The sequence below is a fragment of the Cervus canadensis genome, chromosome 2 (assembly GCF_019320065.1).
Source record: "Cervus canadensis isolate Bull #8, Minnesota chromosome 2, ASM1932006v1, whole genome shotgun sequence".
NCBI lineage: Eukaryota > Metazoa > Chordata > Mammalia > Artiodactyla > Cervidae > Cervus > Cervus canadensis.
The window spans coordinates 41,574,707-41,592,283 of NC_057387.1; the positions used below are offsets into that span (position 1 = coordinate 41,574,707).

A 17,577-nucleotide genomic window follows, 5' to 3' on the forward strand; every position below is an offset into this window, starting at 1 on the left:
CCAGTAGTCACGTATGGATGTGAGAGTGGGACTATAAAGAAAGCTGAGCACCAAAAAATTAATGCCTTTGAACTGTGGTGCTGGAGAAGACTTTTGAGAGTCCCTTGGATTGCAAAGAGTTCCAACCAGTCCATCCTAAAGTAAATCAGTCCTGAATATTCATTGGAAGGACTGATGCTAAAGGTGAAACTCCAATACTTTGGCCACCTGATGGGAAGAACTGACTCATCGGAAAAAACCCTGATGCTGGGAAAGATTGAAGGTGGGAGGAGAAGTGGATGACAGAGCATGAGGTTGTTGGATGGCATCACCAACTCAATAGACATAAGCTTGAATAAACTCCAGGAGTTGGTGATGGACAGGGAGGCCTGGCGTGCTACAGTCTATGGGGTCACAAAGAGTTGGACATGACTGAGCGACTGAACTGAACTGAACTGATTGGGAATTTCTCCCAGAGAATTGAAAACTTAAGTTTACATAAAAACCTGTATATGTTCACAGCAACTCTATTTGTATTAGTCAAAAGAATGAAAACAATCCAAATGTCCTTCAAAAGATGAATGATATATCCATAAAAGGGAATACTACTTAGCAGTAAAAAGTAATACAATATTGATATATGCAGCAACATGGATGGTTTTCAAGGGGAATTATATGTAACCATATATATATATATATATATATATATATACACACACACACACACACATACAGTACAGGTTACATACTACATATAACTTATGTTCATATATATATATTATAGGTTACATACTATACGATGGCATTTACCTACATTCTCAAAATGCCAAAACTATAGAGATGTAGAACAGACTGGCAACTGCCAGAGACCAAGGATGGTTGCTGTGACTATAAAGGATAGCACAAGAAAAACCTTTGTGGTGATGGAATAGCCCTATATCTTGACTGTGGCAGTGGTTACATGAAGTTATACATGGGATAAAATTGCACAGAAGTACACACACACACACACACACATGAGTTAATGTAAAACTGGTAAACATGGAATATGTTCTATAGGTTAATTAACAGTATTATACTGATATCTATCTCTTGATCATGATACTGCACTAAAGTTACATAAGATGTCCTCATTGGGGGAAGATGGACGAAGGGTTCAGGATACTCATGTATCATTTTTGTAATTTTATATCAGTCCCCAATTCTTTCAAAATTGAAAAGTTAAAAAAAGACTATATGTGCTTAAAGAAATGTGTATTTCATAAAAGTACATTATTATACAACAAACCCCATTGGAATATCTCTAAGGGGAATGGGTAATAAAATGAAATAAATTGTTAGCCTTGCATTGGCTAATGATGATGAGTATGTGCCATAAAAATTGGAATATGATGAACTTCAAAGATGTTAAAATATATATTGATTTTAACTCTGAATACTAATAAACCTCTTTATAAGAGCCCAAATTACAAGGGCAGACAAACTATGTATGAAATCCTAGCTCTGCCACTTAGCAGTTCTGTAGACTCTGGGCAAGCTACTCTGCTTCAGCCATCTTATCAATTAAAATGGGAACAATGAAACTCATCCCCAGTGTTCTTAGGAGTGTTAAATGGGAATAACATAGGTAAAGTAGTTAGCACAATGCCTACCTAGCACATAGTAAGCACTCAATCATTAGTAATTATTATTATGATTATAAGTGTAAGCACCAAATTAGTTTTTGGTGTTTTCAAAGTTGGCTGACAAAGAATATAAAATTTTATCTTTCCTCCAGAAACTAAAACTAAGCTGGCAAGATCAGAAACTCTTAACCTTTTTCATTATTATATTCTGAAGTTTTATACACAAATAAAATACTTGTTGAATAAATGAACAATTACAAGGTTTAATTTCATCTCATCAGTAAATCTTTATTATGTACCTAAAGTTATATACCTTCATGGGACTTCCCTGATGGTCCAGCGTTAAGACTCTGCACTCTCATTGCAGGGGGTGAGGGTTCAATCCCTGGTCAAGGAACTAGGATCCCACATGCCATATAGCGCGGCCAAAAAAAACCAAAAAAGTTATGTACCTTCATCCTTCATGTTCCGATCTATCTGTGGACCAGCATTCCTTTCTCGGAACTGTATGCCCTGCATGTGTCTTTGCATAGCTTCCTGTATTACTTCAAACAATGGTTGATCCTGTTTGAGACACGGATGTTACCTCTGTTAGAAATTACATTTTTCTTATCTTCTTCCAAATTCTACAACTGAAATTTTGTGAAAACACGTATTTTCCCTTAAAAGAAGAAATAGGGATCAGGGGTGGGACTGGGCAAAGAAGAGGCCTTCATACATCATATGATACAGCAGACCTTTTGCATGTGAACATTTAACATATTGTAGTTTTAACTATAAATTTCTGTGACATGAAATAACCTGCAATTCTGCTGATACATGAAAAAGAATCTTGTGAGTTGTGTGATCTGTTAAACAGTTCAGCTAATAAACAAATCCAGCTTATTATACAGAAATCCGAGTTTTAAACTGGCATTGTTCCAATTCATCCACATACATAGCAATGGAGACAAATTATACACTAAAATGGTAATATGTTTACATTAAAAAATTTTGGGGCAAATATTCTTCACACACTTCATGATATAAACATCGTAGGGCTAGCCCTGGGGTAGCCCAGAAGCCCTCCACACCAAGTAAACTGTAACATAAATGCAGATCAGATGTGGCGAAAGTACAATATCCTGTTCATTCTTGACTGGGGGTAAAACATACACAAACATTTATTCATTCTGCGCTGCACATAAGATAAACTCTGAACTCCCTGGATTGGTAGCCAAGGCTCTCCACAATCTGGCCCCCACTCTCCACAATCCCTTGCCACTTGGCAGGTGCCCTACACAAAAAGCCAAACACTAGATGGAGCAGTATGTTCCAAGCTGTGCTTCAATTCACCCTGTGCTTTTGTTATTCTGTTAATCTGTAATGTCTTCTCATAATTTCCCTCATCTCGGACGAAATCCTACTCAACTTTCAAGGTTAGTTTAGGTGAAATTTTAATTATTTTCTGTAGTCCTCCCTGAGACCCACTACGAGATCATCTCTCTTTCTTTTATGAGACTAAAAGAGGCACTTCTCATATATTTCTTTTTGCAGTGATCGTATTAGTAATATACACATATCACCTCTCCTACCGTGTTGCAAGCTCATTAGGTAAAGAATAAGTCATCTCTGCAGTCTCTCACAGCAGCAGCAGGGCTAAATAAATACCAATATTTGAAGAATTTGTAAGACTCAGATTCTTAATTACATGTATTTTTATATTAGAAAGTAACATTATTCAGGAAAAAATTATTTTAAGAAATGATCTTTACCACTGTGCCGGCAGACAAAGGAACAGAGTCATCTGTAGGATACATTCTGGAAACGGGGCAGTTGAGAATGTCCAGACCATTTGGAACCATTTTGCAATAATCCTGAACACACTGCAGCCACCACCACACAGCATCCCGGCAGTTGTATCTGGCGTGAGTCCCTTCACCCAGGAGATTAGGAATGAGGCCATGTCTCAGGGTACTAGCAAATGCTAAAATGATATTCCTAAAACAACAGAATTAGGTGAATTGTTTGACATGAAAATCATTTTAAAAACTAAAGCAATCTGTATGACTTATCCTCTGGGAGAGTTTTTTTCATCTGTGGAGTTTGGGACCAGGTGATTTTTAAGGTCCCTCATAACTCTAGGTTTTACTTTTGAAATCCCTAGTATTTCAAAAGAACAGGAATTTTATTACCTTAAATGGCAGATACCAAAAATAAAGCAAACATATAAGAAAATTAAAGGTAAAAACTGACCCTGAAAAACATAATTCGTTTTCAAAAACTTGTAGAGAATACCATCATATACCAAATGACAACTTTGTAAGATGGCATGGCATTCTAAAAAGAGCATGAGACTGAGAATTAAGAAGACTGAGATTTAAATCCTAGTGTTGCCATCTGTATAACCTTGGAAAAGTCATTTAAAGTTTTTTTTTTTTCTAAAACCATTTAGAAATTTAATTAATTCTGTGTATCAGGTAATACCTCTCTCTTAAACAATTGTGTAAAAGGAGCTTTTTTATTTTCTGCAGTACAAAAGTGTTAGTGTGGAGAGTGACACCTCCAATTAATAAAAGGTCAGAATAGTAGCAATCTTAATTATCCAGAACATGTCATACACATGGAAGTTGAGTAAAAAGTCCTCTGTCCATGAATATCTCTGCAGAGGGTGGAAGCAGAACTATCTGTGGTAGAGACAGCCATATGTCCACCAAAATGGCTTTCCTAAATGTCCCAGTCAGATGACAGCATTCTCCAGGAAAAAAAAAAAATTAACTGCATGGAACAGGAGTGTTTTCCCCAGGCTCTCTTTCCCTCTCTGCCAGCTGACCGGAGAGAACCCAGAGGTCCTGGAAGATTGTATATCATGCAGATAAAGGAGGCTATATCCCTTAACTACCATGTGGAAAACTGCCTCTTGAATACCCATATAGGATCAGAAGATCATAAACTTTGTTTATGAAAAGTCCTTGAAATTTAATGGCTTATAATTCATAGTAGTTAGCACTACTCTAACAAAAGAATTTTCTTCTGGGAAATCTTCTAGATCAGGGGTAGGCAAACTATTTTTCTGTAAAAGGCCAGATGTAAATATTTTAGGCTTTGTTGGCCTTACATAGTGTGATCATACATTCTTCTTCTTTCAATAATTCATTAAAAAGGTAAAAACCATTCTTAGCTCACAGGTCATACAAAACAGGTGACATCAAAACAAAAATATTTTAAAAAATGCTTTTTTTGCTACAGGTTTTAACTTGTAGAGCAATGATTTCAAACTTAAGTCTTAGGCCACTGAAAATCACTTGGAGCCCCTGCAAAAACACAGATTTCCATCTGTCAACTCTGCCTTTCCACCTCTAGGTTTGGACTCAGGGAGTTCAGCACAGGGACCAAGAATTTGCATTTCTAGCTAGCTGTCAGATGGTGGTAATACTGATTTATGGAACACTAGACAACACTGCTGTAGAGCCTTCCTTTTCTACCTTTGATAAAATGCATTTGTAGTATTGTGACACAGAGACACCATTTTAAGTCTAGAAAACATAAAGCTGGAGGTTATAAGGTCTGCACTAAAAAGAAGGCAACCTGATATAATTCTCTTTACAGGACTCTGTCATTATGGAAGAACAAAAAATGGAAGACTTTCCATTTTACCTAAAAGTCATCTGCATTCTTATACTTAATTCAGGCACAGACATTTTACTCTTTAGTGAGCGATGTTTGTAACATCCTGAAATAAAGTAGCAAATGCTGAAGATAACCTGATGTGTAATGTGAAGTATTAGAATTTGGTAACTTCAAAGATTTTCACACCTTTGAAATTCTATGATCCTATTAAATGAACACACAACAAATAAAACAAAAATCACACCTCAGGAAAACATGCCTACCTACCAAATGTTGAGAATAGATGAATAAGAAAGGTCTGAAGAGCACTGAAAAACACTCAGACATAAACTTGCATTGCAACTTTTTAAAGATTTCCTACCTGGCCTCCAAATAGCGTCCAGTAATCAGCAGTAGACCTCTAAGGGCAATAAAAGTATCCCTTCCCCAGCAGCGGAAAATACCAGCAGAGAAGTGAGGTAAGCCTAACAGAAAACACAGCAGAGTAATCTATTAACCTCAGTATACACAAGCTTATGAACTCCACGACTACAGATGAGCTGCTCTAAACTTTGGGGTTAAGGAGGAGGTGAAAAGAGTCTTCAAATTCTCTTAAAATTATCTGCAGAATGCATGGTTATTTTTATGTCTACTTGTGTGTGATGAGGTTCCATAATCATATCTGATTCTTAAAGGAATCTGTCACTCAAAATAGACTAAGAATCAGTGCTATAGAGTGATGCTTATTTGAACTGGTTAGAATGTGTGAATTTTTAAACACAAACTTTCTTTTAGCAAATTAAAGATTAAAATCAGAGGTCAGATATTTAACACATGAAGAAACACTCAATATAGTAATAATGATATAAAAGGTTCTACCTGCAGTTTGAAGGCAACAAATTAATCTAAATATGGGATGATTACCTTAACGGAATTACATGTTTATCGGTCTGTCGCTCTAGGGTTATTACTTCATCACCAAATTTCCCATTAACTTAAAACCACTTAAAAGTGTCACAGTTTGTTAGAAACAACTTTTACAGGTGAAAACAAGGATTTCAGATGTTAAATCACTTGAAAACTTTAGGTAACTGCAGCCTTTATACAGGAAGTAAAACAGAATGACCATAGATAAAATCTAAAATTTTACTTTTATATTGAGTTTGGTTTCTTATGAAATGTGAAAAGAAATACAATTGTTACATGTAACAATCAGCAGGAAAATAAAGCAAAGGGAATTAGCATTTCACTTAAAAAAAAAACTGTGCTAAAGTATAAATGTAACAAAAATTTCAGGGAAGAAAAACCTCAGGTCATAAATAAAAGGTTCAGAGCATTCATTCATAACTATTTTCTAAACACTTAACACTATCTGACATTATCTTGTTTGTCTTCTGGTTTGTTGAATGAATGTCCCTACTCAGTAGAAAATATGACCCATGATAACAGAAACCTCATTAACCTTGTTTGTCAAGTTATATCACTGAAAACTCCAACTGGTATATATCACTATGAAAGTGTATTGGATGAATGAAATAAAAGATTAACTATAAAAGGTAAATTGAGAGGTGAGAGAACTTGACTAAGACAAAATATTGGCAATACTTCACAATTAAAGTTTCTGTTTGTTAGGTCTTCACCTTGGAGAAAGACATTATTTTCTCCGGTTAGGAAAAGATCAGAACTAAAGGTAACATCAGACATTTCTTTCTATGTTTTCTCCCAAATAGTGGTATAAAATTTCCCTAAACACTTTTATATTGTTTACACACAGTTAGACTTCCCAGGTGGTATAGTGGTAAAAATCTGCCTGCCAAGCAGGAGATGCAGGTTTGATCCCTGGGTCAGGAAGATGCCCTGGAGAAGGAAGTGGCAACCCATTCCAGTATTCTTGCCAGGAAAATTCCATGGACAGAGGAGCCTAGTGGGCTATAGTCCGTGTGGTGGCAAGGAGTCAGACACTACTGAGTGACTGAGCACCAACATACATGGTTGACATACAGTTTATAAATATGGCTGATGACGGTACTGAAGACAGCAGCGAGTATGTATATATATAGTGCTCCGTGTTGTACACATTTCCTAGTACTTTATTTTTTTTTTTTTTTGAAATTTGTTTAAAGTTTTTTATTTTTTTTTTCTCCTTTATTTATTTATTATTTTTTTTCCCAGTGGGTTTTGTCATACATTGATATGAATCAGCCATAGATTTACACGTATTCCCCATCCACTTAACACCTGGCATAAAATGTAAGTATAGACAGATCCAAGGGTAAGTTTGAGTTGGTATGCCCTGAACACAGGCACTCTTGTTAAAAAGTCAAAACTAAAACCTCTAGCATAGATGTGTGAAAATATTTGTATTCACTAAAACATTTTTTTAAACATTTTTTAAAATTAATTAATTAATTTTATTTTTGCCTGTGCCGAGTCTTCGGTTGCTGCACAGGCTTTTCTCTAGTTGCAACAAGCCGGGACTACTCTCTAGTTGCGGTGTGTGGGCTTCTCATTGCAGTGGCTTCTCTTGTTGCAGATCATGGGCTCCAGGGCATGTGGGCTCCAGTAGTTGCGGCTCATGGGCTCGAGAGCACAGGCTCAGTAGTTGTTGCACATGGGCTTAGCTGCTTCGTGGCATGTGGGATCTTCCTGGACCAGGGATTGAACCTGTGTCTCCTGCATTGGCAGGCAGATTTCCAGGGAAGCCTTATATTAACTTTTTGACCTTTCAGAATATATGACTTACAGATCACACATCTTCTGAATAATTTCTACCTTGTCAATTAGTGTAAAAGTTTATAATTATACACATATTTTGTATCACTGTCAGAAAAGGAAGTGGCCTTTGTATCATTTAAAAATGAAACCAAGAAATCTATCTGCAAATCCGTATACAGTCCTATATATTGTTAGTATGGAACACACAAAACTCTCTTTTAGGATGCTAGAAAGAAATACCAGAACTTCTATCCATATTTATAAACTATATTTTTAGTTTTTCTTTTTGTTTTATATTGTACATGATATGTAAACATACCAAGTATACTAACATATGAGTATTTCATTTATGATCTCAATATTCAATACATTCATTTTGGGAGTGTTTAACAACAGCAGTGGATAATCAAAAATGTTGAGCTCACTATTTTATATAATAGGCTTCTAAACAACAGGCTTTAAAATCAACTTCTGCATTTTTTCCACAATGTTCTTGTTCAGTTTTATGACCATCTGCTATAGATTCACAGGGGAAAGTACCAGAAGGATATCAAATAGTTGAGTGAAAATCTAAAACACAATTATATAATTAAAACATTCAGAAGGTTCATATAATCCTTCTAAGTGAAATGTTAATTTCTTTTTTAGTTGTTGGGTCCTAGTAGGTCATTTTTATTGGTCTAAGTGAATGCAAATTTAAGGGTAAACAGAGGCAATCACATAGACAATACTGTTACTTTCATCCAGCAATTGGTATTTCTCAGTTTAGTTTGGAAGTTCTTAACTTCAGTGGACTCAAATATTAAATACTTTTTAGAAATAGCTTGAAATTTATTAAAAAGAAACCAAAAGCCTATTTTGTTGAGAATTATACCTGTTACTTGATTTGGGTTTTAAATATACTTTCAGGAAAGATGCTAATGGAGTTGGAAGCATTTAATTGCAATTAGACACATAATAAAAATTATTTAGCACTTGTTTTGTGTTTTGTAACTTGTAGAGGATCTCCACATGATCTCTTGGTAATTACAAGGTTGGGTAAATTTTTTATATTGGGGGAAAAAAGTATAATGTAACGGGAAAGGTAGTAAAACAGATTTGATTGAAAAATGCAAAATGTTGGAAAAAATACACATGCAGAAGAAAGGGATTAACTGGCCAAAAGAAAAAAAATGCACATAAATAAATGTCTGGTGCACAGTGATACTAAATAGCACCGTTATTATTGTTATAAATGTATGCCTGTGAAATTTTACTAACCAGTAACATAAAATCTTGGAAAACATCATGAGTTTTTAAAAATAATCATTTCTTTATAATTTTCCTAATACTGACTGACACATTTTAACCTTGTCCCATAGTTTCTTACCTGCAGCAAGAGACACGCAACACTGTTCCTTCTCTCTTGTGATCTCATTCAGCCTGCACGGTACATCCGTGAGGGAAGGTGAAAGAAGTGGCAGAGAAGAGAATCTTCCTACTCCACACATTTGGACTGAACCCAAGGAAAGGTGTTTCACAAAGGTAGAACCATTCTGAACAAAGCTGCAACAAAGTTATAGAGTTCAAAGTGTTATGGGTAGAAATAAAACATTTTTTATTACTTATTCAAAAAAATTTATTAGGGTAAGAACACCTAATTTGAGAATCTACTTTTTAAAACAGATTTTTAAGGGCACAATACAAATTGTTATTTACAGCCACAACGCTGTACGTTAGATCTCAAAACTTACTCATCTTGCATACCTGAAATTTTACGCCTTATTGATTCAAAAAATTTTAGGAGTATTATTTTAGTTCTTTTTTTCTCTTCAAAAAGTTTCTCTATTCAAATGTGTAGCAATGCTAAAATCAGTTGAACAGAATTTTAAATTTGGTTAAGGTTTCAGAACTGCTTTCATTTCACCCAGTATTCTATCTAGCTGGCTTTAAAATGCTTATTGTAAAACAAATGGTAGAGTTGAAGTCTTATCCTTTCTGAAGTTATGCCCAAATTGCCTTGGCTGCTCTTCACTGGTACATTCCAGCCTGTGGTTTCATCTCAGGGAAATCGCTAATAAAGGCATATTTCATTTATAACAATAGCAGAATATTTTTTCTCTTAATTAATAAAAAATTAGAAAAAAATAGTATGTGTAGATTTAAAAAATTTTATCCATTAACTTAACAACTTGAGGAATAGAGATAACACCAAGCAATTAAAATTTCCCATCAACATGCTTTTTAGCTTCATAGAATAGATTTTAATATCTAAGTTTGTTTCTGTATGTTCCAGGTTAAAGGATGTTAATACATTTTATTCCCACTTATTAACTTTTTCAGCTCTATGCATGCATGACAATTCCTGATGTTTTGGTCTTTTTAAGAGTGTATACACTGACTGTATGTGGCTTCTACACCAACATGCCTATCTACTCAAGCTTTGCTGGGTATACCTTGACATTTGCTTCCAAGCTACATCCAGAAGAGTGGTGTATGCACCGATTAATATAGCATCAAAGTAACACGGGATAAGGTAACGTGGGATCTGCTTCAGGTAGAAGAACATAGCCTGCAACCATTTACCAACCTGTTATAAAAATAATTTTAAAAGTTAACTTGGTGTGCTTATAGGTTAGGTGTATTTTAACATGCCATTGTACTATCTAGCAATCTATTAACCAGATTTTCACTTATAAGAACTGAAAGATGGAGAAGAAAATGTTTCAGGTTAGAAAACAACATAAACGTATATGTTAATATATATTTCTTACTGTGCCCCCCACCTTCTATTCTTTTGGATGAGAATATAACTTTACTTACTTCAGCAATAGTTCCTGACCGTGAAATAAGTCGGTTACTGACATAGTCAATCATCCAGTCTCCAGATCTCAAATTATCACAGAAGGGATGCCCCAAGTCATTCTTTGGTCTTATTTCTGCCAATACGGACATTAATCCTGAAAATTCAGAGAAATATCATACCAATTTCATCACTGGCAGAGGTAGTTTGCTCTCATAGCCCGGCAACCTGCTGCTAGTCTCCAGCGACTGAGGGTGAACATACATACAGCTAGACACAAGACCAGCATAATCCTCAGTGGCACTTCCCATGACTGGAGGTAAGTGTGGCAACACTGCCTTGAACCAAGATACAAAGGCAGGCTGATGGGGACCGCGGTCGATCGCATGAGCTATGCAGAGTTTTCCAAGATTCCTGTTTTCTGGGGTTAGTCCTGCTCTTTTGAATTTTAATATTACAATATTCAAAGGCAAATGGCACAGCTTCCCTATCCTAAGGCATCTAGGGCAGAAAACTGGTAAGTTTGCCTTTTTACAGTTGAAAAGTGGTAGATTCATGAATATTCAAGCAAGATTTAAGAAAAACCATAGAACTGGCCTCAGAGACAGCAAGATCACCTATGGTGATACTAAGAATAAAGTCTGTTCTGGAAAGAATCTTTGAAATATAACAGGAGTTTGTGTTGCTGTTTAGTTGCTAAGTTGTCTGACTCTTTTGCAACCTCATGGATTGGATCCTGCCACCAGGTTCTTCTGTCCATGGAATTTTCCAGGCAAGAATACTGGAGTGGGTCACCATTTCCTTCTCTAGGGGATCTTCCCGACCCAGAAATCGAACCCTGTCTCCTGCATCGGCAGGTGGGTTCTTTATTGCTGAGCCACCAGGGAAGCCCGTAACAGGAGGTACTTGGAACTAAATGAAGTATCAAAATGATGTATACATACATATCCTCAAGTACCACTCAATTAGAAATATTAGAATTTCTATGCACGTGTGTGTGTGTGTGTGTGTGTGTGCACGCTCAGTCGTGTCTGATTCTTTGTGACTCCATGTACTGTAGCCCATCAGGCTCCTCTGTTCATGGAATTTTCCAGGCAAGAATACTGGAGTGGGCTGTCATTTCTTACTCCAGGGCATCTTCCCAACCCACGGATGGAACCTGCATCTCTTGAGTCATCTGCATTGCTAGGCAGATTCTTTACCACTGTGCCATAGAAATTTTTGGGCTTCCCAAGGTGGCTCAGTGGTAAGAGGACCCACTTGCCAATGCAGGAGATGTAGTATGTTCAATCCCTGGGTCAGGAAGATCTCCTGGAAGAAATGGCACCTCACTCCAGTATTCTTGCCTGGAGAATCCCACGGACAGAGGAGCCTGGCGGGCTGTAATCCATAGGGTTGCAAAGAATTTCTATGTATATATAACATATTGTTATTTCAATGACAGACAGCTAGAACAATAATACTTCTTTCCATCACTTAATAGGGTAGTAATTTAAAATTATATTGGCTTCACTGACTTCATTCCAAATAAATTTAGTTCGTTAGAATTTAATTAATTTTATTGTGTATAATAAGCATGTTTTGAAAATTTAAAGTTAAATATATAAATTTAAGATATTATTGTTACAAGAAGTAGGGAAGGGGAATTCGGGTTAGAGAAGAGAAAGGTCAGTGAAATGGTTAAGTTTGATTTGAGTAATCCGAGATTGTTATTAAAAGCCTACTGGAAATACAAGGTGATTGTTGGAAATATTAAATAGCCAGAGGGAATACAGATTGGTATAGAGTAAAAAAATAAATCAAATAAAGGCAATTATTTTTAGAATGAATGAGAAAAATCATTTCATGAGAAAGTAGTGGGAAAGTAGAAAGTATAGTTATGTCTATAACTATACTTAATTAATTATAAGGAACATAAAGGCGAGAAAAGAAGTTCACACAAGTACAGTCTTTTCAGGCAAGTAGAAAAAGGAGTTTAACATCTTGGAATGAAAATGGAGTAGCTATCTGCTTATGGCTGAAACATGTACATTTCTTTATTACAGCACAAAATAAAAAATGAGAATATTTCAGAAAAAATGTCATAAGCATAAAAAGTCTTAAAATTTTTTATCGAAAGCTTTTTATGTGCTTGATTTTGCAGAAGGTATGAAAGCTAAAAACAAGAATCCTTCAAAAGGCAAACATTATTCTTCTTCTAAGGGTACAGTCTACTTAGCGGAGTTTGATAGCTAGTTATCACTGAATACTTACTATGAACTAACCACTCACTGTCTAAGTACTTTTTACATATTAACTCATTTAATCCCAACAGTAAGCCCTTGTGGTAAACACTATTTTTATTTCCATTTTACAGATGAAAAAATTGAGCCACAATTTATCATATAATTAAAGCTAGTCAGTGCAACCCATAAAGTTTGGTTCTAAAGCCTATTTCTTGACCATGATCAAACATTCACAAAAAATAGTATATTAATTATTAAAATAAAGCAATAAATTCCAAGGGTTAATAAGGGATATAATAGATAAATACAATGGATGTCTGGAAGACAAAGAAATTACTGTGAAGTCAATAGTTAAGGAAGGATTTGTGGAAGATGTTAAGAATTGAATTGGCCCTTAAAGATGGGAGATGTACAAAGAAATTAGGAACTGAAAAGGAGGCTTGTTAAGTTGTAAACTTCATGAACTAGGAATATATGTGCAGTAAACCAAATTTCCTAAATAAAAACCTAAGAAAATATGGCTAACCAAATGAATTAAGCTGACAGTTAAATATTTAGTTCCTTTATCTCAGTTTAGAACTATTCTCACTACAAAATATTTAACTAAAAGTTCTCTTTGTAGGATAAAGCAAATAGGCAATAAAAAATATTTCCAATTATATGAAAAAAGATGACTATACTTACAGCCTAGTCCCATTTGGGGCCCAAATGAATGATCTCATTTAATCCTCAAAAAGTCTATGGATTAGACAATACTATTCACATTTTATGAAGGCAGAAGTTGGGGCACAGAGAATTTAAGTTACTTGTCAGAGGTCAATCAATGAGTAGGTGGCAGACCCATGATTTGAACCCAAGCAGTTGAACTCTGAGCCCATACTCTTATTTCTATAAGGAAGATACCACATGACCTTAAAAAAATACCCCTGAAAAGCTTCACCATCTTTATACTTGCTTACCTTGAAGACCTGCATATTTAAGAGGTAACCAGTTTGGTATGTTATAACATCCTCCACCATCTTCTTGCTCTTCTGATTCACATCGGTAAAGTACCTGATTTAGCTCAGCCAAAGTTAATCTAGAGGCAATACTAACAATTGGAAAATAAAGAAAACTGGTTAAGTATAATGAAATTCAACCTGCTCTCAATAAAAATAAAGAAGAAAATCTGAACCATAACCATAAAATATATGGTTTTGGAAATGTATGTTTTAGGAACTCAGCATTATACTATACATTGTAAGCAGTACACATTATAAACAACAAACAACAAACATGCTGAAAACTCAATTAAAAGTAACACTTCTTCCAAGACAAGGAATTATAAGTGCTAAATTTTATTAATTAGAAGTACACTGAAAAAATCTTTTGGTTGTTATACCCTTTATCTTTTAAATTTCTGTTTTTAATCTTTCTATTTCAGACTTAGTCTTTTTTCTCCTTTATATTCTCCTATGTATGACAAGCACTTTTATACTATCTTAAACTCAAAATAATTATCAAAGGACCAGGAGAAGGATAATCAAAAGTCACAGTTAACTACCTTAGAAATCATGTGTTATTCTACTGTTGCCTATCTCTCCTTTTCCTTTCTGTCCTGTCCTAAAGTTGCACTATCTTTCAGATTTGTTGTTCAAAGAACTAAGATTTTCTTAAAGTTGTTTCTTGATAATGATCAGAATGCAGAAACTAACTCTCACGGCTTTAGTTTCAACCAAGTTTCAGTTAGCAGTGAGATTGTGTAAGGGACCACACCTACCTGAATGCAACTGAAACCCTACCTTCTTGCATTTCTAATTACTCAGGTAAATTCACCTTATATAACTGAATACATATCCTCATGAATATTATGTGAACACATATTTTCTTGAAAATATTCTCTTCTTTCTCATTTACTTCTGTCTCAACTTAGAACACGACTTGGTGACTAAACCCCCACCATCAACTTAGAAAACTGTCAGCTCTGCTTTGATGCCTCTGTCTCTGCTAGTGTCCCTCCTCTCACCTGGGACTGACCCTTTGTAATTTGTGAGTCAAATCAGCAGCCTCAGTACCAAGTCCATTCTACTGCAGTATTTACCAACATGTAGCCAGTGAACTCCTTGCATAAGAATCACCTGGACATCATATTTAAGTGCAGACTCTTGTCCTGAGATAATCTTAGTAGCTTTGATGAGGAATGTGCCATTTTATCGGAGAAGGCAGTGGCACCCCACTCCAGTACTCTTGCCTGGAAAATCCCATGGACGAGGAGGCTGATAGGCTGCAGTCCACGGGGTCGCTAAGAGTCAGACACGACTGAGCGACTTCACTTTCCCTTTTCACTTTCATGCATTAGAGAAGGAAATGGCAACCCACTCCAGTGTTCTTGCCTGGAGAATCCCAGGGATGGGGGAGCCTGGTGGGCTGCCGTCTATGAGGTCGCACAGAGTTGGACACGACTGAAGTGACTTAGCAGCAGCAGCAGTGCCATTTTATAAACACGCCATAGAAGCACAAAACTGCTTCATCTCAGATTATAATGTATCTACTAAGTATGGCTTGAATTAAGAGTTAATATCCTTACTAATAAAAGCTCTTATAGAACAGCAAAACCAACTGAACAGAACAGAAAAATGAACTAATATTTAAAAATGACATTTCACTAAATAAATACAAATGACTTATGAACACAGAAATTAGCTTAATATTTACAATAAATTGAGTTGTAATTTTAAAGTGCTTTATATTTACCAATTTGACTAGTAATAGCTAACACACATTGATCACTAGTACTCTCTGTCAAACACTGTTCTCAGAGTCACTATATCTCCTAAGTAACTTGCCCGAAGTCTGTCTTCTTACAGTTAATAAGTCTGAAATTGGATTTAAATCCAGGCAGTCTGGTCCCATCCTCTATGCTCTTAAACATTAGATTATAATAACATATACTCAGTAAGGATGTGGGATACTGGACTTTTACATAGAGCTGAAAATATTAATATAATCTGTTTGGAAGGGATCTGGCAGTATTAAAAGCCTCAAATACATGATAGTCTAACTCAGAAATTCCATTCCTGGAAATTATCCTAGTACTCATGATATATAACATGTATTGAGCATTTATTATGTGCCATGAATTGTGTTAAGTGTTTCATGCGCATTATCCGATTTAATAAAGTCTAAGAGGTAGGAATTATTTTAAGCCTCATTTTCCAAATGAGGAAACTGAAATGAATAAAGTGTAAATAACTGGTCCAAGTAAGTGTCCAAAAAATGGAGACTGATGAAATAAACTCTGGTATAGCCAGATATTAGAACAATGTATTGGCATTAAAAAAATGAAATGGTAAAGAGTATGATGCATGTAACTTAGTCTCAAACAGCTCAGAAAAACTGTATGTGTGTATATATAAAGATGTGTATATACATATAGATATATATATGTGTGTGTACATAGGTATACATGTATATCTATCTATCTAGAGAGCATGTATGAGTGAGAGAGCGTGTGTGCACACAAATGATAAAGCAAAAGGACAAAATGTTAACAATAAGTGATGCCAATACTGCTGGTCCTTGGACTATCCTTTGAGTAACAAGGATATAGAAAAGCCTTAAAACTGCTTAAATCAGGCTTGAGACAACTTATCAATTATTAAAGTGGCAAATCTCCGTAAAATAAGGCATACTTACGAAGCAAAAGGAATTTTTAATATAGGATCTGCGTTGTCAACAGCAAGACTCCCAGATTTAAAGTGAGGACTGAACTGTGTTAGATGATTTCGAAGAATTCCAACAGCAACTTGCGCATGTGGATCAAGACTAACTCTGAAAACATTAATTAAAATGTGGTTGATTTTTAGGAGTAATTTATTCAAAATTAACAGAATACGTAAAACATTTTAAATATTAAGTCAATAGCTTGAACTCTACCTGAATATAATAACACTTCCTGGAGACAAATTTTCAAATTCTATTTCTTGAATATATTCATTGGGTCCTTTTGTAGTAACTCCAGCTTGTTTAACAATTTTACTTTCATTGAGCTTGAAAAAAATATATAAAACTATTCAATAAATAATTCTAATGTCCTTAAAATGTTAAATACAGTAGTGAGATGAGAGTCCGAAGTACCTGAATATGTTCTCTAATTTCTACTGTGATGTTTGGTATTCCATTGATTGAATTAGCATCCTTCCTATACGGTGCTGTATTTCTCTCAACAGTTCTAGCTTCAAGAACTACTTCTTCAATTTTGCCTAGGAATATATAAAAACTTTAACAAAATTTCATATTAAACCATCTGAAATTAAGAACTGCTAAAGGAGTTTTAAATCATTTAACTTAAAGTTGACTATATTAGCTAACTTTAAAAAAAAGCAATCTGAGAGTAGATAATTCTATGTAACATACAGTTTTTACACATGTTTTTAAAAAATTAACAGAACTATTTAAAAGAGATTTCATCAAGTAATAACAGTTTAGCTCTGGGAAACAATGTGAAACCTTCCTAATATTGACAGGAGAGAAAGTAGACCATTTGAAAGGCTTACATTTTAAAAATGGAATATTTCAAAGACAGAAAAAGTAGGGAGAAGTTAAAACACCCAGATCCCACTACCTCGCTTAAGAAAATATTCCAAACCCAACTGATGTCCCTGTGTTCCCTTTCTTTCCCTTC

General features: G+C 35.1%; 1 protein-coding gene across 7 annotated transcripts in view; it reads right to left on the minus strand.

Annotated features, from left to right (window-relative positions):
• The window catches only part of AGL (amylo-alpha-1, 6-glucosidase, 4-alpha-glucanotransferase), a 99,253-nt gene that overhangs the window by 21,862 nt on the left and 59,814 nt on the right, over positions 1-17,577 (minus strand). For all 7 annotated transcript variants that reach the window (XM_043460552.1, XM_043460551.1, XM_043460554.1 and 4 more), the window contains 10 exons: positions 17,031-17,155; positions 16,830-16,942; positions 16,590-16,724; positions 13,874-14,004; positions 10,710-10,846; positions 10,343-10,476; positions 9,277-9,452; positions 5,575-5,677; positions 3,359-3,584; positions 2,057-2,168 (listed from right to left, as the gene is read on the minus strand). In XM_043460552.1, coding sequence (XP_043316487.1) covers positions 2,057-2,168; positions 3,359-3,584; positions 5,575-5,677; positions 9,277-9,452; positions 10,343-10,476; positions 10,710-10,846; positions 13,874-14,004; positions 16,590-16,724; positions 16,830-16,942; positions 17,031-17,155 — 1,392 coding nt within the window. The remainder of the gene's footprint in view (positions 1-2,056; positions 2,169-3,358; positions 3,585-5,574; positions 5,678-9,276; positions 9,453-10,342; positions 10,477-10,709; positions 10,847-13,873; positions 14,005-16,589; positions 16,725-16,829; positions 16,943-17,030; positions 17,156-17,577) is intronic.